This window comes from Molossus molossus, unplaced genomic scaffold, assembly GCF_014108415.1.
Source record: "Molossus molossus isolate mMolMol1 unplaced genomic scaffold, mMolMol1.p scaffold_m16_p_7, whole genome shotgun sequence".
Classification (NCBI taxonomy): domain Eukaryota; kingdom Metazoa; phylum Chordata; class Mammalia; order Chiroptera; family Molossidae; genus Molossus; species Molossus molossus.
Genome location: NW_023425401.1, coordinates 61,590,148 through 61,612,064, shown reverse-complemented (window position 1 = coordinate 61,612,064; position 21,917 = coordinate 61,590,148). Strand labels below are relative to the sequence as shown.

The following is a 21,917-nucleotide window of genomic DNA, read 5'->3' as shown; positions in this document are numbered from 1 at the left end:
TGAAGTATTATCACAAATCATCATCAGCTGAAAGAAAAAATTAGTGGAACTGCTTCCTTCTTAAATAACCGGAAAAAAAAACAGGATTGACTTACTATTTTAGATATACTAACTTCAAATGAAAACTTGTCTTTGGAAAAATTAAAACAGATTAAGATACCAGATATCCAAATATCAAAGATAAAGGTAGGAGAAAAATGGCGGCGGAGTGAATGGAAGCTACATAGACTGTCTCCCAGAACCAAACTGGAATTACAACTATAACACAGACAAATCGACGGAAAAACCAACAGAAAAGCAGCTTGCGAGGACCATACAACGAGGGACACTGACTCCATCCTGGTAGGCTTGCGAAGGCGTGAGACGGGGGCTGGGAGCCCACGGTCGGCAGCTCGGCAGCAGCCTTAGCTGGGAGCAGCGCCCTCGGGTCACACTCCCAGGCGGCTCCACAGCGCAGAGCCGGGACAGAGGCTAAAACAGCCACAGCCACTCACCTTGGGCTCCGGTAGAGGGAGGGCAGACTGGACTGGAACTGTGTCGGGACACTCGGGATTTGGAGGGCGCTCAGAGCTTTTGCTGAGTGCAGCCACACAGGACAGTGGCCATATTGCTCCTTCCCAGGGCTTTGAGGAGAGGCAGCAGCCCCTCCCTCGGAGATCCAACCCCACCCTGTGGGCCATTGAAGTGCTAATTGTGGCTCACTAACAACCAGCATCTGTCCCACCCTCGGGAAATCCCCTTGTGCTGAGCACCTGAGGGAGATTTTCAATCAACTGACAACCCACAACTCATCAAGTAACCTAGACTGCTAGCCTCCAGGCAAAAAGCTAGAGGATAACAGTACCTTTCCTGGGCTGGCAACTTTAACCAGGAAAGTAAGACTTGACAGTGGTGTTCAACGTGGGTCCTCCCTCGTTCATCTAAACACAGGAGAGGGAGCCACAAACAGCAGAACACCAACACCCACAGGGAAAACTTGACAGGCTCCAAAGCCCACAGTGATGGCCAAAATGGTGAAACACAGAAACAGAAGCCAAATGAAAGAGCAAGAGACCTCCACCGAAGATGAGATCAATGTGGAGCAATTAGGCATGTTAACAGAGCTAGAATTCAGAGCCATGATCTTGAGGAAGCTGAACAGCATGAGTAAGGACATAGAGACACTGAAAATAAGCCAATTGGAAATTAAAAACCATCAAGAAGAGATAAAAAATGACATATCAGAAATGAAAAACACATTGGAAGGTTTAAAAAGCAGAGTAGAGGAAGCTGAGGACCGGATCAGTGAATTAGAAGACAGGGTAGAAAAAATCAACCAATCAGAAAAACAAAAGGAAAAAACTATTAAAAAACAGGAAGACAGCTTAAGAGAACTCTGGGACAACTGGAAACGTAATAATATTCGCATCATAGGAGTCCCCGAAGAAGAAGAAAATGAGCAAGGGATAGAAAATATATTCAAAAAAATAGTGAGAGAAAACTTCCCTAATTTGGTGAAGGAAGAAGGCATTCAAGTTCAAGAAGCACAGAGAGTCCCAAGTAAGAAGAACCCAAACAGGCCCACACCAAGACACATAGTAATTAAAATGCCACAAATTAAAGACAAAGAGAGAATCCTAAAAGCAGCAAGAGATAAGCAACAGATTACCTACAAAGGGAACCCCATAAGGCTCTCAGCTGACTTCTCACAAGAAACACTACAGGCCAGAAGAGAATGGCATGAAGTAATCAAAGTCATGAAAAACAAGAATCTGAATCCAAGGCTACTCTACCCAGCAAGGCTATCATTCAAAATAGAAGACCAAATAAAGAGCTTCCCAGACAAAAAAAGGCTAAGGGAATACATTAGCACCGAACCAGCAAGAAATGTTAAAAGGACTGCTGTAATTAGCAGTAGAAATGGGAAGAAAAATAGAACCACACTAAACAAAAATGGCAATAAATAAGTACATATCAATAATCACCTTAAACGTAAATGGATTGAATGCTCCCATAAAAATACACAGAGTAGCTGATTGGATAAGAAAGCATGACTCATCTATATGTTGTTTACAAGAGACCCACCTCACAACAAAGGACGCACATAGGTTGAAAGTGAAGGGATGGAAAAAAATGTTCCAAGCAAATGGAAAGGAAAAAAAAAAGCTGGGGTAGCAATACTTATAGCTGATAAAATAGATTTCAAAATGAAGAACGTAACTAGAGACAAAGAAGGCCACTACATAATATTGAAAGGATCTATCCAACAGGAAGATATAACCTTGATAAACATACATGCACTCAATATAGGAGCACCAAAATATATTTAAAATCTTCTGAAGGACTTCCAAGGAGAAATCGACAACAATACAATCATAGCAGGGGACTTCAACCCCGTTGACAGCACTGGATAGATCCTCTAGGCAAAAAATTAGCAAGGAAACAGAGACTCTAAATGAAGCACTAGACCATATGGATTTAATAGATATCTACAGAGAATTACACCCCAAAACTACAGAATCTACATTCTTCTCAAGTGCACATGGGACATTCTCAAAGATAGACCACATGATAGGACACAAACTAAATCTCTACAAGTTCAAGAAGATTGAAATCATATCAAGCATCTTCTCAGATCACAATGGCATGAAACTAGAAATCAATTGCAACAAGAACATGCAAAGGCATTTCAACACATGGAGGCTAAATAGCATGTTATTAAACAATGAATGGGTCACCAAGGAGATCAAGGAAGAAATTAAAAACTTCCTGGAAACCAATGAAAATGAACACACAACAACACAAAATCTATGGGATGCAGCGAAAGCAGTTCTGAGAGGGAAGTTCATAGCACTACAGGCCTACCTCAAAAAACAAGAAAAATTTCTAATTGACTGTCTAACCTCACAGCTTAAAGAATTAGAAAGCAAACAAAAAGAAAACCCCAGAGCAAGTAGAAGGAAGGAAATAGTAAAGATCAGAGCAGAAATAAATGACATAGAGACCAAAAAAACAATTCAAAGGATCAATGAAACAAAGAGCTGGTTTTTCGAAAAGATAAACAAGATAGATGGACCCTTAGCTAGACTCACCAAGAAACAAAGAGAGAGAACCCAAATACACAAAATCAGAAATGAAAGAGGAGAAGTAACAACCAACACCACGGAAATACAAAAGATCGTTAACAACTACTATGAACAACTATATGGCAACAAATTCGACAATCTCAGCGAAATGGACAAATTTCTAGAAACACACAGTCTCCCAAAACTATTCCCGGAAGAGATAGAAAACTTGAACAGACCAATAACAACTAAGGAAATTGAAGAGGTAATCAAGACTCTCCCAGCAAACAAAAGCCCAGGCCCAGATGGTTTCACAGGGGAGTTTTACCGAACATTCAAAAAAGAATTAACACCCATTCTCCTCAAACTATTTCAAAAAATTCAAGAAGAAGGAAGACTTCCAAACTTGTTTTATGAAGCCAGCATAATTCTAATTCCAAAACCAGGAAAAGACAGTACAAGGAAAGAAAACAACAGACCAATATCCCTGATGAACATAGATGACAAAATCCTGAACAAAATACTAGCAAATTGGATCCAGCAATACACCAAAAAATTATTCACCATGACCAAGTGGGATTCATCCCAGGGATACAAGGCTGGTACAATATTCACAAATCAATAAACATGTTATACCACATAAACAAAATGAAGAATAAAAAACACATGATCATATTAATAGACACTGAAAAAGCATTTGACAAAATCCAGCATTCATTTCTGATAAAATTGCTCAGCAATGTGGTAATAGAGGGATCATATCTTGACATAATAAAGGCCATATATGAAAGACCTACAGCCAACATCATACTCAAAGGGCAAAAACTAAAAGCATTTCCCTTAAGAACGGGAACAAGGCAAAGATGCCCACTTTCGCCACTCTTATTTAAAATAGTACTGGAAGTCTTAGCCACAGGAATCAGACGGGAAGTAAAAATAAAAGGATCCAAATGAGAAAGGAGGAAGTGAAATTCTCATTATTTGCAGATCACATGATACTATACGTAGAAAACCTCAAAGACTCCATCAAAATTTACTAGACTTAATAAATGAAATTGGCAAAGTAAGCAGGATACAAAATTAATGTCAAGAAATCAATGGCATTCTTATACACCAATGATGAACTCACAGAAAGAGAAACTAAGAAAACAGTCCCATTTACCATTGCGGCAAAAAAATTAAGATACCTAGGAATAAACTTAACCAAAGAAATAAAGGACCTATTCACAGAAAACTACAGGTCATTGAAAAAAGAAATAGAGAAAGATATAAAAAAGTGGAAGCAATATACCTTGTTCATGGATGGAAAGAATGAACATCATTAAAATGTCAATACTACCCAAAGCAATCTATAGATTCAATGCAATCCCCATCAAAATACCAATGACATACTTTCCAGAATTAGAATAAATAATTCAAAAGTTCATATGGAATCAAAAAACACCTCGAATAGCTACAGCAATCTTGAAAAAGAAGAAGAAAGTAGGAGGGATCACATTATCAGATTTCAGGTTATACTGCAAAGCCACTGTAATCAAAACAGCCTGGTACTGGCACAAGAACAGGCATATAGACCAGAGGAACAGAACAGAGAACCCAGAAATGTACCCAAGGCAATATGCTCAATTAATATTTGACAAAGGTGGCAAGAGCATACAATGGAGTAAAGACAGCCTCTTTAATAAATGGTGCTGGGAAAATTGGACAGCTACATGCAGAAAAAATGAAACTAGACCATCAACTTACACCCTACACAAGAATTAACTCAAAATGGATGAAAGACTTAAATGTGACTCATGAATCCATAAAAATCCTAGAAGAAACTGTAGGCAACAAAATTTCAAACATCATACGCAGCAGAATTTTCACTGATACATCACCTAAGCAACAGAAACAAAGGAGAAAATGGACACATGGGACTACATCAAACTCAAATCTCCTGCACAGGGAAAGATACAATCACCAAAATGGAAAGGCTACCCACTGTATGGGAGAGCATAATTGCCAATGATATATCAGATAAGGGGTTAATTTCCAATATATATAGAGTGCTTATACAACTCAACAAAAGGAAGACAAAGAACCCAATTAAAAAATCGACAGAGAGCCCCTGGCCGGTTTGGCTCAGCGGTTAGAGTGTCGGCCTGAGGTCCTGAGAGACCCCGGTTCGGTTCCCGCTAAGGGCATGTACCTCGGTTGCAGTTTGTCTCCGGCCCTGGTCGGTTGTGTGGGCGGCAGCCACTCGATGTGTCCCTTTCACATCGATGTTTCTCTCTCTCTCTCTCTGTTCCTCCCCCCCCCCCCCCAACTCTACCTGAACAAAAAATGGAAAAATGTCCTCGGGTGAGGATTAAAAAAAAAAAAAATGGACAGAGTAACTAAATAGACACCTCTCCAAACAGGACATACAAATGACTAAGAGACATATGAAGTAATGCTCAAAATCACTAATCATCAGACTGATGCAAATTAAAACAACAATGTGGTATCACCTCACACCTGTCAGGATGGCTGCCATCAACAAATCATCAAACATCAAATGTTGGTGTGGTTGTGGAGAAAAGGGTACTCTAGAATACACAGCTGGTGGGATAGCAGTCTGGTGCAGCCACTATGGAAAACAATATGGTGTTACCTCAAAAAATTCAAAATTGAACTGCCATTTCACCCAGTGATCCCACTTCTAGGAATATATCCTAAGAAGCCTGAAACACCAATCAGAAAGAATATATTTACCCCCATGTTTGTAGCAGCACTATTTACAATAGCTAAGATCTGGAAACAGCCCAAATGTCCCATCAGTAGACGAATAGATAAAAAAGCCATGGTACATGCCCTGGCTTGTTTGGCTCAGCAGTTAGAGCATTGGCCTGCAGTCCCGAGAGACCTGGGTTAGGTTCCCACTAAGGGCATGTGCCTCTATTGCTGTTTGTCTCCAGCCCTGGTTGGGTTGTGCGGGTGGCAGCCACTCGACGTGTCCCTTTCACTTTGATCTCTGTCCCTCTCTCTCTCTCCCTCTCTCTCTCTCTCTCCCTTCCTCTCTATCTGAAGAACAAAATGGAAAGGAGTTCTCAGGTAAGGATAAAAAAAAAGTGTGGTACATATATACAATGCAGTACTATGCAGCTGTAAGAAAGAAAGATCTCTTATCCTTTGAGACAACATGAGGGACCTGGAAAGTATCATCCTAAGCGAAACAGGCCAAATAGAGAAAGGCAAGTATCTTATGATCTCACTTATTTGTGGAATATAATGAACAAAACAGTCTGAGGAATGGGGTAGTCCCAGAGACGTGGAAGTGGGGTATAGACTAACAATCCCCAGAAAAGGGGGTGATGGGGGAGAGATAAACCACAGAACTTATATGCATGTGCACTAGAACAATGGACATGGACTACAAAGCTGGGGACAGGGAAGGGAGTGGGAGGGGGGAATCAGTGGAGGGAAAAGGAGAAACATCTGTAACAAAAATAAATTAATTAATTAAAAAAGAAATAAGAAATACAGCAGTTTGTATAACAAATGCAAATCTTGATCTTGTATCCCAGTGGTTAAAACAATCCTTAACCATTTAATGTAAGTTTAAAATGTTATATTAACCCTTCGTAAAATAAAAACAGAAATTTCTGACCATTTAAACAAGTCTCATTAAATATACATTAAATATACTTTTAAACTATACTTTTGAAAGATAGCCCCTGAAGTACATGTTAGCAGAATCTGGCTTAATCAGCACATAACGAGAGAACTGGCAAAGGGTTGTCATGCTGATAAAATGGTGTACTATTTTCCTCTTGATTAGGAGGGGGAAGAATGCCAGAGAGATTGTGAGAGAATTCTCAGGAGTCAGTTGTGACAGAGGATGGATTGCAGAGAGATGTTTTGAGAGTGAAGTAATTTAGCAATCTCTTCCTTTCTGAATATGGCATCAACCAATCTCTGCTGAAATTTCTTCAGTATAATTTGGTGTTCTCCTGGCCAGCGTATTTATTTCTGTAATTCTCATTTTACTGTTACGCATTCTTACTTACTGCTATCCATTTTTTTATATTGAGATACAATCCACATATAACATTGTATTTGTTTTAGATGTACAACATAATGACTGGATATTGCTAAATGATTAGCACAATAAGTTTAGTTAACATCACCACACAGTTACATTTTTTTCTTTGTGAGAACTTTTAAGATCTACTCTCTTAGCAACTGCTATCTATTTTAAAGTTTAAAAAGTTCTAAAGCATCAGGGAACAACTCAAAAAACTTAAGATACATATTTTTAATCAGCTAAATATACTTTGTTTCATCATTTGCCAAGGATATAATTAAATCCTTTTTCACAAAGTATGTATGGCTCAATTAAGCAAGCTTCATTTGGGGGAAATAAAGGGAGATCCCCCCACATTATGTTTGGTCCTAATTAGCCCTACCTCTGTCACAATATATTCAACACAGCTCAACTGTTGGTGATATTGTCCTTTTGCTTTATGTTTTTTCTTTTCCTCAAATTTGTTGGAATACCAAGAAAAAGTCCATGACCTTTCTCAAATCATACATTTAATAATTTACATTTCTAGGTTGCAAGACTTTTAGTCTTATCATTCCTCCATCAAATGTATAAAGTGTTTGGCATATACGTATCTTTGTAGCCTGCACTGAGTTCAAACTCATTTCTTAATAGAAGGAATGCTTTCTTTTCAGCTTTTAAAGAAAGTACATTATTTGAATTTAAGGAAGGTTTAGAAGAATATTTTATAATCTATGTAAAATAAAATGTTCTCACCTTATTGCACATAATGGCCACTTTAGGTAAATAGTCCTAAGTAATTTTTATGAAATTTGTTGATATGATGGAATGCTAAAGTCTCATTAAAACAAAATTTGTTTCAGGACAAGTCATTTGTATTAGGTCACTATTGTTTTCGAATAATGATTTTGAATACTAATAATGTTTTAGGAGATAAATTTACATTATTAAGAAAACATGATAATGAAAGTATCTTTTTTAAAGAGTTCTTTAAAATGTTTTTAAATTGTTTAATTATTTACCCTTCTATTTCATTTTTGGTGACAGTTTTATTTGGTCCAGCTAAGCAGTTAAACATCACAGAACATGCCTAATCATTGTGTGTTTTCTTCATTGTCGGTTTATTTCTTATTGTAGATAAAAAATATAAATAAACTGGCAGAAGTTTCCAAAAACAATGCCTTACAGTTAAGTGAGAAACTGTGGAACATGAAAAACCAAAGTGAATCTGAAGAAGGAAACATAAATCTTTTCATTAAAAAACTGGAAAAGTTTCTATTAGGTAATTTCTTTTGAAAAATTAGGACTAGTTTTGGGGGTTTTTTTTGTTTTTGTTTTTTATATATACTCAAACATCACAACCAATTCCAAAAAACATTAATTGGAAATGACATGCCTAATCCAGGAACATAATAAACCCCTTGATTTAAAAGTTGGTTTTTTTTTATCTTTATTGTTGAATGTATTACAGATGTTCCACATTTTTCCCCCATTGACCCCCTCCTCCACACTCCCGCCCCCCTCCCACCTTTTCCCACACTATTGTCTGTGTCCATTGGTTATGCATATAAGTTCTTTGGTTTATTTCTTCCCAACCCCCAACCCCCTTCTCTTTGAGGTTTGTCAGTCTAGCAACCAATTTGTTCTTCTTAATCCCTTCACCTTTTTCATCCATTCCCTCAACCCCCCTCCCATCTGGGAACCAACAAAATGTTCTCTGTATCTATGAGAATGATTCTGTTCTGCCTATTCATTTTGTTTGTAGATTCCATTGTTGATAGATATGTGTTCATTGCCATTTTGTTTGTTCATATATTTTATCTTTTCCTTCAAAAAGACCCTTCAACATTTCATATAATAACGGTTTGGTGGTGATGAACTCCTTTAACTTTTTCTTGTTTGGGAAACTCTTTATATGGCCATCGATTCTAAATGACAGTTTTGCAGGATAGAGTAATCTTGGTTGAAGGTTCTTGCTTTTCATCACTCTGAATATTTCTTGCCACTCCTTTCTGGCCTGTAACATTTCTTTTGTGAAATCAGCTGACAGTCTTATGGGAACTCCCTTGAAGGTAACTAACTGCTTTTCTCTTGCTGCTTTTAAGCTTCTCTCTTTGTCTTGAACCTTTTGCATTTTGATGATGATGTGTCTTGGTGTGGGCCTCTTGGGGTTCATCTTGTTTGGGACTCTCTGTGCTTCTCTGTTTCCTTCACCAAGTTAGGGAAGTTTTCTGCCATTATTGTTTCAAATAGGTTTTCGATTTCTTGTTCTCTCTCTTCTCTTTCCGGCACCCCCAAGATGCGAATGTTGACACGCTTGAAGTTGTCCCAGAGACTCCTTACACTATCCTCATTTTTTTGGATTCTTTTTTGTTTTTGCTGTTCTGATTGGGTGTTTTTTGCTTCCTTGTATTCCAAATCAATGGTTTGGTTCTTCGCTTTACCTACTCTACTATTGAATCTGTGTAAATTATTCTTGATTTCAGTTAGTGCCTCCTTCATTTCTGACTGTTTTTTTTTTAATGCTCTTGAGGCCCTCACTAAGTTTATTGAGCATCTTTATAAGCAGTATTTTGAACTCAGCATGTGTTAGGTTGCTTATCTCCATTTTGCTTAGTTCTTTTCCTGGAGTTTTGTTCTATTCTTTTATTTGGGACCTGTTTCTTTGTCTCCTCATTTTGGCTGCCTCTCTGTGTTTGTTTTGGTGTTTTACTTAATGAGAGGTATGGGGCTATCTGAGACCAGATGCTGCTTGTTTGAAAGAATTTAGGAAAACATGAGGCAGGATCCAAGACAGGCCAATCCTATGGTTAAGCAAGTGGCAACAGCTTGTGTGGGCCTAAAAGTTGGTTGGTGTGGGGCCTCAGGGAATTACCAGGGTGGGGCAAACAGTGAGCCAGGTTGCTGGAGTCCCAGATATGGCATCTGTCTGCTGCCCCAGGGAAGCGCTCACCAAAGGAACAAAGGCCTCCGACAGCACATCTGTCCTGGAGAAGGCCACCTCTCCAGCCCTTGCTCCAATGCCAAACAGCTCAGTTCTTCCCTGTATGTTTCCGGCGCCCCTCTAGCTGCCTCCCTTCCAAGCGTAGAGGGAGCAAGTCCGAGTAAGTCTGTGCGCGGGCACTTTAAGAGGAGCTGCCTGGGGCTCCAGCCACCTCAGCCTCCCTGAGCCTCAGTTCCCGCTGGTTTTTCCAGCCAGAAGTTATGGGGACTTCTCTTCCTGGCACTGGAACCCTGAGCGGGATGCCTGGTGTGGGATGTGGACCCCTCAGTCCTCAGAGAGGACCTTTCCAGCTGAGGTATCCCTCCTGATTTTTATCTGCCACACGTGGGTGTGGGACCAACCTGTCCGCCTCCACCCCTCCTACCAGTCTCGATGTGGCTGCTTCTTTAATTCCGTAGTTGTAGGACTTCCATTCAGCTTGATTTCAGGCAGTTTTGAATGATGGTTGTTCTGTAGTTTAGTTGTAACTTTGATGTGGTTGTGGGAGGATGCATACCGCTTTTACCTACGCCGCCATCTTGACCGGAAGTCCTGATTTAAAAGTTCTTAATGAAAATAATCTCAAAATATTAAATCTGTACCAAAAAACAAACAAAAATGAAACAAAACATGGCTTTCTGTATAAGATTAATTTAGTAATAAATACTAGAATTTAGTCAAAAAAATTCCAGAAAATGAACTTGGTGTTTAAAGTTATTTTATTTTATTTTATTTTATTTTATTTTTTTAAAAAAGGAATGTCCAACATGATGCCTATATCAGATTCCCTAATATTAGGATTTTATCATTTTCTCTGTTGACAGAGTTTATGAGATCAAGGTATGCTAAATTTTAGTTAGTAAAACAAATATTATAGTTAGGTAGCATCTAAAACATTGGCTATTAATGGTTATTGACTATGTCCCAAGTCTCATATTGCTCTCTATGACTGGCCAGAAGGAGCTCTTTCATTCATTATCATTATGAATTATTATTCACTTATTCCCCATTGTGTCTAATTTTGAGAGAGGCTTATTTTAAACTCTGGAGAATTGTTAGTTGAAGATAAAAATCAAATAATACAGCTGGAAATTGACATAGAACTTTTTCTTTTCTTTAGGTTAATTAAAGTAAAAATTTTATTAGAAATTTATTCAGCATCAATGAGCAATAGGATTAGTATGGGAATAAGCTCTATGACCCAGTGAACTAGGAACTGCATCTCAAATGATGCAGTTTGGGTACAACACTATGGAATTAATTGCAAGAGGCAATGTTTTCTGTGGTTATCTTCCAAATTTAATAATTTAACACTCTGTACATGAATTAATTGACAATTAGGATGTCTGTTACAATCTGGACAATCACTTCATTAATCTGTTTAATACTTATAAGAGGCCCCATGTGGCCAACCAAGTATTTTTTCCAACTCAATATTTCCAGAAATTGTATCAGCAGCTTTTAGTCCTGATTTGCAAGATAAGAAAAATATTAGGCAGTAAAAAGGATCAATAAAAGTGATCAAAATAATCAGTAAAAATGAAAAGGGGTGGAATCTATTGACTGGATATTGTGTTTGTTCAAAAGAAAATTTTCAATAAGTTAGGAACTCATTGATATTGAGGAACACGTTAGCTACCTCTGCAAATACCAGTTAATTTGGCACAAATTAAAACTGCCAGACCAGTTGTATAAAAATAGTGGAATACCGTCCCAAGCCCCAGCAATGGTTCAGAAAGTAATTTCTTGCTTTCTACCTAGTTCACTGGGTCATAGAGCTTATTCCCATACTAATCCTATTGCTCATTGCTGCTGAATAAATTTCTAATAAAATTTTTACTTTAATTAACCTAAAGAATTTTTTTTTAAAGTGTCCAGATTGTTACAATAAAAATTTAACTAGTCAAAGAGAAAAATACTAGTCAATAAAAAAAATTCTCTGATCAGGGTCCCAAGACCCTGGGCCACCAAGAAGCAGTGTGTTTCACCCACCCATTTCTTTTCTTTTCCTTGCTATAAAGCCCAAATAAAATCATCATTAGACTTTATGGTGGCCCCACTAGTCAGTTCTTCTTTGACCATTTTATTTTCCTTGTGGTCTGAATTTCTTATGAACTAAGTTATGTATCATTTCTCCTGAAAGTCCCATATGAAAATTTGAACTTATGATCTCATAATAAAAGTCAACAAATGTTTGATGACTGAATATGTGGTTAAATTAAAACTACTTTTATTGTAACATTTTTACAAAGAGAATTACTATTTTTAAAGAGCCAACTCCCTGATTCCATGTAAAATATTATTTTAATTTATTCATAAAAATGCTTATCACGTTTTTTCCAAAAACATTATAGGAAGTAAAAAATTCCTTTTATATTAAACAAAATAGTTAAAGCAAAAATGATTGCAAAGAGGATATCATTTGTGTCATGCCACTCAAATGCTAAAAATCATTTATGGCTGCCACTGCTTCCTCAACAAAGTTCAAGTTACTTTAGGGACTTCTGTAATCTGCCCCTCCAATTTTAGACACCCACTCTCCCCCCAAGAGTGAGCTGTGGACTGTTTCCTGTGAGCTCCCTCAACTAAGATGCCTTTTACCCCTTCTCACTTCTTCACAGGCTTCATCTCTGCTGTCCTCCAAGACCCGGTTTAAATGTCTTTTTGAAATTCTTTCCGAAGTATTTTCTGCTCCCTCTGGATCCCATATCATTTTGTCTTACATTCATCTCTTCTTTTCTTACATGGTTAGTATTTATATAGAATGACTTATATTTCCCCACCTGATGGTAAACTTCTTGAGGATCAGATCTGTATCCAATTCATTTCTATCCCTGTTGTGCCACAATAAGGAGCCAGACAGGGACAATAGTTATTACCCCAAACACTAACAGTCCCCCTTCCACTTTAGGCCTAAAAGAGGGCCAATTTTATTTTCCTGAAAAGCAGAGCAGAGATGTATTTAAAAGTTTCTTTATGATATATTATTCACATGGTACTTTACTCTGTGTTGTCACATTCCCTTCTCAAAATAGGCCTTTGAGTTGTAGCATCAGTTATAATTACCCAATTATATAAATGAGCAAAACTTGTGAGCCTTTTTAATGTCATGGAGGATTAGAATCCAGTTTTGTTGGGTCCAAACCCAATGCTTCTCCATTGTCTCATTCATTGTGTTTGAATCTTAATGATAGGCATCTAAACATTTTAACTGCTTTTGTCTCTGTGCTTATAATAATCAATATTTGTGAGGACATTTTGTAGAACATACAAATATTCCAAGTCAGTAGTATTTTACTTTTCCAATAAGCATTTGTGAATCATGTATTCAGCCCTACATTAGCAGTATTACTTTCAGAGCAAAGAGAAAATTAAGCATGAAGAAGAATCTAGTATGTAAATAATCTAATTTGTATTCTAGGGACACACAATCAAATGCAAGTGAATTTGATTTAGAATTCATTTTGGCTATACTTAAAAGATACAGTGTTTGATAAGGACCTAAAACCCACATTTTTATTTAAGAGAAAAATGTGCCTCCAGAGGACATAGAGAAGGTTGCAAATTATGTACTTGACATCCACCTGCCAATGACATCACAAAATCCAACCCATAAACCTAACAAATACAGAAATGTATGTAACTCTGTAAGGACTATGAGACAGATGAGGACAAGCTAAATAAAGCAGCAAACGGAGCTCAAAAGATTTTGGTGAAGGCAAAAGCAACTGAGTAAGTATAGTATTAATATTCTCATTTTGCCCTGCCTGAGTGGCTCAGTTGGTTGGAGCATCATCCTGTACACCAAAAAGGATGCAGGTTTGTTTCCCAGTCAGGGCACATACCTAGGCTGTGGGTTTGATACCCAGTCAGGATGCATACAACCCATCATTGTTTCTTTCTCTTTCTCTCTCTTTTCCTTCCTCTCTCTATAATCAATAGACATATCTTTGGGTGAGGAGATATATATATATTTTTTCCTCATCTTTTTCTAATAGGCCAGCTGCTAAAAGGCCATCTAAAAATATTTGCCTAAAAAGCTATAACATTCAAATGAAATTACCTTCCAATAATTTGGTGTCCAAATTGAGAGCTAAGCTGTCTGTGGGGGGCCCCAGAAAGCTGGGAAAATGGAAGGCAGTGTGCAAGGATGTCTTTTTCCCATTCTCCTTAAACTCGGAATGCCTTTCCAATGGTCTGTTACCTCTTTATACCAATGTATACCAATAAATGCCACATGCTAATTATATGCCAATATCTGAACAGGGGGTGGGAATATCAGAGTATTTTTCCCTTGTTTACCTATTTTTGGTACTTTCTAAATTTATGATAGTAAGCAGTACATACTTTGAATATCTAAGTTAAAAAAAGACATTAATAAAAAGATATGATGTTGACTTAGTCAAGCAAAAAGGAAAAGTTATCTTGATGTGTTTTATGGGCATGGGGTGCTGTGGGTCAAGGTCTTAGGGTCAATTGGATGGTGGTAACATCATCAACATCCACCACCATTTGGATGCCCAGCAGACTAGAGACCTGAGCTGCCTTCTCTCTCTCATAATCCACTTATATAAATGAAATGTACCAGACTCAACTGTACATCTAACCCCATGTAGTTTCAATATTTAAAGCTAGAAATAGCAAGTATTGGTAGTAGAATCACATAGCTATTAAAATTGATGTGGATAAAGGATTATATTACAGTATAATGTTAATGCATTTAAAAGAAAATAACAGCCCTGACTGCTGTGGCTCCAGAAGGTCTCAGGTTTGATTCCTGGTCAGGGCACTGCCTGGGTTGTGGGTGGATCCCCTGTTGGGGTGTGGAAGAGGCAACCGATCAATGTGTCTCTTCCATATAATCTCCCTATCTAAAATCAAAATTTTTAAAAGCTTTATAAAAAAAATAAAAGAAGGTAACAGATATATATGGAAGAGGTTCTCAATTATGAAAAGAAAAATTTTTGTAAAATTTTTCAAAAATGCTAGAATATGCCAGTATTTTAAAAGGTGGTAAGATTATTGGTAAATTGTTCTCTTCCTGACTTTTTTCTTCTTCCTTCTCTTCCTTCCCCCTCCCCCCTTCTTCTTCTTCACTTTTTACTTTCTAAATTTACCATAATGAGCAGTGAATTGAAAATCTAAAGGAAAGAACCTACAATAAAAAGATACGGTATTTGTGTGTGGAAAGTGCTCTGAGAAGGGAAGGTTCCTGAACCCCCACTGTAACAACAGGAAAAAAATATATAAACGGGAAGGCTACATCCTGTGTGATTCCAACTACAGAACATTCTGGAAAAGGCAAAACTATAAGGACAGTAAAAAAGATCAATGGTTGCCAGGGATTGAGGGGAGGGATGAATAGGTAGAGCACGAATGAATTTTAAGGCAGTGAAAATACTCTGTATGACACTATAATGATGGATACATGTAATTGTACATCTGTCCAAGTACATAGAATGTACAGCACCAAGAGTGAACCCTAATGTAAACCGCAGACTTTGAGTGATTATAATGTATCAACATAGGTTTGTCAATTATAACAAATATGCCCTCTGGCGAGGCATGTTGATAGTAGGGCGGTGGAGGGGGAGGATGGATGTGCACGCCTGTGTGTGTGTATGTATGTGTGTGTGTGTGTAGGGGTAATAGGAAACCTCTGTACCTTCTTCTAAGTTTCACTGCAAACCTAAAACTGCTCTTGAAAGAAAAGCCTTTTTTTTTAAAGGAAAGGATGGTTTGGATGGGGGAGGGTATGTTTTGTAATTTAGCCCTTTTTGCTTGGGGCACAAGCAGTTCTAATTATGCCACTGCAAAGGTCTGTCTAATATTTCACTCGGTACATTCTTCCAAAGGTGGTTGCAAGGCCATAGATCTAAGTAGATGATGAATGTTGACTTGAGGTGAGCTCATTTCTAGAAAATCACCTATCACTTGGAATGCTTGTGATTTTAACCTCTGACTGGGCCCCTGGGCAGCTGGAATGTCAGTGAAGCTTAAATAAACCTGAATAAACACAGACTGAAAATGTGGGGCCTTTGGTTCTCTTTGCTCTCTGTGGAACCTCTTGACTCTCTCACCTCGACTCCAATAAAGAGTTAGAAACTGTTGCTGAAGTTTGAGAAATTACAGAACAGGATTTGGCTGAGGATAGTTTTTTATTCAAAGCTTTGCAGTTAGGTACCCCAAACATCTCTGCTTATGACAAATTAAGAAAAAATAAGATCTGTAGCCTTGATGTCCCTATCTGGTGAAATCTGTTTCTGCACATGCATATGTATGTGTTTTTATTGGCATTTAATATGCCTCTTTCTCAAAATAAAGACTCCAGCACTTTACCTTGCTTAAGAGTTTATATTTACTTTATAAATATTTCAGTACAATTTTTTGGTTGAGTCGAATGAATTCTCAAGGTAAAATTTATGAATAACTGCATATTTACTTAATCCTATATGTTAATATTTTACCTTAGGAAAGCAGCAAATGGTCTACAAAATCCTGAAAAAAATGTTGAATAAGTTGCAAAAAATTCAAATCACTCAAGGACGGACAAATTCTACTATCATACATTGACTGCCAAGATGACAAAAATAAAAAAGAATGCACTGCATATTTCTCTACTTTCTTTTAAACTAACCTGAAATAGATTTTGGGTGTGAAAACAGCCCAGTTTTGCATATACCAATGTCACACTTGCCTTACTTGTCTGGAGATTATTATAAGGATAAAATAAGATAATGGTAACTACACATTTAATGCTCTACAGAGCTCTCCCAGCATCATTTCATTTCATTGTTGACCAATCCTAGGGGATAAAGCAGGTGCTACTGCCAGCTTATAAATGAGAAATTAAGAATCAGGGAGGTTAAGTGACTTGCCTAAAGCCACACAGATTATTAAAGGTAGATTTGAGGCCAGAGTTTATTCCTTCTGATTCCAGAGATAAAAAAAATAGACTATTGCCCTGGCCAGTTTGGCTCAGCGGTTAGAGCGTCGGCCTGTGGTCCAGAGAGACCCGGGTTCGGTTCCCGCTAAGGGCATGTACCTCGGTTGCAGTTTGTCCCCGGCCCTGGTTGGTCGTGCGGGTGGCAGCCACTCGATGTGTCCCTTCACATCGATGTTTCTCTCTCTCTCTCTTCCTCTATCTCCTTCCCACTCTAGCTGAACAAAAAATGGAAAAATGTCCTCGGGTGAGGATAAAAAAAAAAAAAAAAAATAGACTATGTATTTATTTATTTATTCATTCATTCATTCATTTATTATTTTAATCTTCACCGAGGATATCTTTTTTTTATTTTAGAGAAAGGCAAGAGAGAGAGAAAACCATCAATGTGAGAGAGAAACATTGATCAGTTGCCTCCCATACGTAGCCCCAATCAGGGATTGAACCCCCAACATTTTGGTGTATGGGATGATGCTCCAACTAACTGAGCCAACCTGACCAGGGCATACACTCTTTAAAGCTCACAAACCAAAGAAATAAAGTTAATTGTTGCCAGCTGTTTATAACTAAATGTGCATAAAATCTCATCAGAGTATTCTTAAACTAGAAGAATACCTTACCCAAAAGAAAGGGTTCCATCCAGTTTGGAGGGAGCAAGACCATGGTTTAACACATGTAGTGGATCTAGTAGAGGAAGCCTGGCAACTGGATGACAGAACAGGACCTAGTCCCAGGGTGTGTGAAGTCTCTTTCTCCAACCTCCATCCTAGTACATCCCCTTCCCAGCAGATTGCAAGTTACTCAGTCTCTGTTCTTCAGCTGTGTTTTATAGCTCTCAATACAGGCATCTTGAAAAGAGAAGCAGAAAGCAACAGAACAAGAAGTAGTGCACCAGAAAATGGAAGGGTTGAATATGAAGAGGTTACATACACAGGGTAACAAAAGAATTAAGAAGACCTGCAGGTTTTCCTCCTTCTAGGCATATTCTCTACAACAGGGGTGAACAAAATATAGCTCCTGGGCCAAATCGGCACACCAAGTGTTTCTGTCTCCAAAATTACAAAGTTTTATTGGAATACAGCCACATGTGGTCTATGGCTATTTTTGTGGCACAGAATTGAATAGGTGCAATAGAGATTTATGAATTAGAAAGTGTAAAATATTTACTATTTGGCCCTTTACAAAAAAAAAAAAAAAAAAATTGCAGATACCTGATCTAGAGAAACTCTGACATATGCTCAAGGGCACAGGAAGGGACTTCTATTTCTAAAAATATGGTAGACCAGTACCCCAGTGAACCCTCCTAGTAGGAAAACAAAAATGTTAGATGGGATATTTAAAAAAAAATTTTAAATGCATAGCTGAATTAGTAAAAAACAAAGGAAATCCTCCGGCACCAAAAATGACAGGAAAACATGAATACAGAAAGGTAATTAAGCATGAACCGGACAGCAGAGGGCATCTGCTAATCTCTGGTGTATTAGAGCTGTTAGTTTCAATAGTCATCATGCGTAATAAACAGAAAATGAAGCCCACAGAAGGAGGGAATAAGCCCCCTGTATAGAGCTGAGGCCTCAAAAGGTAAAATCTTCAGTGAGCTGTTAAAGTAGAGAGAGAGAGAGAGAGAGAGAGATCAATAAAGGCACTTGCCTCTTGCCTCTGGGTGGAGGAGGAAAGTCTTCACTAAAAATTACTAACCACAAGCTAGCTCTCACAGGAGTTTGGGCCTAAGATTCACACTACTGGGGTGGCCCCAACAACCAAAGCTAAAAATGTCATTCAAAGTGGTCCTGGATTGGTAGTGCCTTCAAATGCCCAACAGAGACAAACAGAAAATCCCTTCCAAAGAAATGCATCTTATAACCAAGCCTCAAAGAATTCCCCCACAAAATGTATTGCCTTAAACAAGACAGCAAACAGCAGAATCTAAATGCAACAGACTAGAGCTACTACCCTTATTCAGTACAGCATACGAAGTAAGAACATTTACTATGTTTAAGAAAATCAAATAAGGTATGACCAAAGAACAACAGACAAGAGATAACAAATGACCGGTTAGATTTGAGAAATATTTAAAAAGGACTTCTTGATATGAGAAGTATAGTCATTAAAATAAGAAACAAGTATAACATGTTCATTATTATTTGTAAGGGAGGGGAATTAGAAGCCACCTGCATCAACTGAAAAATAATTAGAAGATAAAAATATAGTAAAATAATTATATATTTGCATAAAGTTAAAAATACAGAATATTGTATATTATTAGAAATGCTGCATAGGATTATAGTAAAAAGCATTTAGAAGGACATGAAAGGATAAATATTAGTTTCCGATTAGTGGTTGCCTTTAATGGGAGAGGAGATATGACAAGGAGATATGACTGAGGACCTTGGCTCACTGGCCATGTTTTATTCTTAAACTGACTGGTGGATGTGTGAATATGTATTATATTTTCTTTTAGATTCTTGTATGTCTGAAATATTTTATCATAGCATTTTTCTTTTGTAAATGGAACAGAAAATTCAAAAGAATGATTTTCTTTCCCTTTATGCCTAGCTTATTTTCTAAAGGGTAATTACATTATTTATTTTCTTGTTTGCTTCTTGTTACATAAAGAGATGTTCTCCTGGTCTTTAACTCAACAACAGACTGAAAATAAAGCCAAGGAGACTAAGAATGAACTGGACTCAACAAAGCAACAGTCAGCACTGGAGGATGGGCTTTCCTGGTTGCAAATCAAGTCGCAAAGGAATCAGGAGCCATCCATGTGAAAGCCCAGGCCAAACTGGCTCAACACCAGGCTGGGGGCCTTGAGGAGGTCATTAGTCTTACCATTGCCACCAATAGCAAACAGTGCTTCTTTAAAGGCTAATCTTTTTTTTTTTTTTTATCCTCGCTCGAGGAAACTTTTTCCATTTTTTTGTTCAGATAGAGTGGGAGGGAGAGAAGAGAGAGAGAGAGAGAGAGAGAGAAACATCGATGTGAAAGGGACAAACTGCAACCGAGATACGTGCCCTTAGCAGGAACTGAACCCGGGTCTCTCTGGACCACAGGCCGACGCTCTAACTGCTGAGCCAAACTGGCCAGGGCAAGGCTAATCTTTTAACCCTAGATTTTTGTGCCATTTATCAGCATTTCCAGTACTGCTTGGTTCATGCTCAGTGAAGTGTGTTTGTAGGGATCCCGACGGGCATGAAGACAGTGGCGGACTTCTCTGGAGAAGGCAGAAGTCCTCTGGCCAAGTCATGTTGGAGTGTTGACTCCCCATCTACTCATCCATGTTCTTAAGGATCTCCTAGTCAAAGTTTCCTTGAGCTTCCAAACTCTCATGATTTATGTCACTACATTGTATGTATTTGCCCCTTACTCTCATGAAATCACAGAACATATAAGGAAAACAAGAGGTGAAAGTCACCTGCCAGAGAATAGATAATGTTGCAAAAATCTGAGTGAGTTAATTAAACAGTGTGGAAAGTGGCCCATTAATTTAGGTTGTTGAAAGAACCTATCAACTCATTTTCTTAGCAGGATATCTTTGGTTGGTAGCATTAACATGGTAGTTTAAATAAAAGAAAAATGTTAGTGTTTTTACAATTGCTCTGTTATTTGCCTTTAATCCTTTATGTGCTGGGTAATATTTCTTCTAGGAGTTGAGAATATTTTCTATGGAACAGAGGTTGAGAACGTACTTCCTGCCCACCCTCTTCCCACTTCCATATTCCGTTTCTGGATTTGGCCTTTACTCATCTATTTAACATCCTAAGCTGTCAACCACACAGGCTGACCCCAAAGACTGCCTTTTCAATTCTGAGCGAGGTCTTCATAGTAACACTTCTACCTCCCTTCCTGACTCTCTACCTCATTTCCCTCTCGCCTTTTCACCAACCGAATACTGTGTTCTGGCTGCAGATCTTCACCACTTGCTCTGCCTGCATCATGTTCAACCCAACTGCAGATTGTCAAGGGCAGGACTGGGTCATGCTCTTCTCTGTATCTCTCACCTTAGCACAGCTCAGGACAAACAATTGGTACTTCATAAATAGCTTCCTTTACATGGAGTAATCGTTAATACTTGTTAACAAAGTTGTATTTTTAATTAACTAAAGCTGAGATTTTTTTCAACCTCTTGAAAATATCAGAGTAATTCAAGCATATTGACTGGATTATGGTTTCTTCTTATTCCTTTTATAAACAGTATAAGGCAAATATCGTGTTTGTGTATACATGCTTTATAAATATTTTCTGATGATGGGAGTGTTGCTCTGTTACAGGAGTGTGTTGCACTGAAAAATCAATATGCTACTCTTCAACATAAGTATGGCAGCACTGACAAAGGAAACATTAGGAAAAGTGAAACAGTTAAAAGATGCAGCAGAAAAATTGGCTGGAGATACAGAGGACAAGATAAGAAGAATAACAAGTATCTCTTCTTTTCTCCCGCTTTATTGAAGTATAATGACAAGTAGAATTGTATATATTTGAACTGTATGATATGCCAATTTGCTAGATGTGTACATTGTGAAATTATTACCACAATTAAGTTAATTAACATATCACCTCACATGGTTACCTTTTTCTTTTTGCTATCTTTGAGAATGCGTAAGATCTACTCATATACACAATACACTATTATTAGCTATAATCAGCACCATCCTGTACATTAGAGTCTCAGAACTTACTTATAACTGAAAACTTGTATCCTTTGACCAACATTTCCCCATTTCCCCCACCACCACCACCCCCCCCCCCCCGCCCCTGGCAGACACCATTCCATTCTACTCAGTTTCTATAAGTTCAACTCTTCTTCTTTTTTTTCTTTTTTTTTTTAATTCTACATATGAATGGAATAAGTGAGATCATACAGTATTTGTCTTTTTCTGTCTGGCTTATTTCACTCAGCATAATGTCCTCCAGATTCAT

General features: G+C 37.9%; 1 protein-coding gene across 1 annotated transcript in view; it reads left to right on the top strand.

Moving 5' to 3' along the window:
• LAMB4 (laminin subunit beta 4) overlaps positions 1-21,446 on the top strand; it is a 114,256-nt gene extending 92,810 nt beyond the window's left edge. The window contains 10 exon segments of the mRNA XM_036246316.1: positions 8,209-8,353; positions 13,580-13,672; positions 13,675-13,786; positions 16,527-16,551; positions 16,553-16,616; positions 16,619-16,663; positions 19,644-19,751; positions 19,754-19,815; positions 21,269-21,324; positions 21,326-21,446. Of these exon segments, the coding sequence (XP_036102209.1) occupies positions 8,209-8,353; positions 13,580-13,672; positions 13,675-13,786; positions 16,527-16,551; positions 16,553-16,616; positions 16,619-16,663; positions 19,644-19,751; positions 19,754-19,815; positions 21,269-21,324; positions 21,326-21,446 (831 nt within the window).
• Positions 21,447-21,917: the final 471 nt, after the last annotated feature.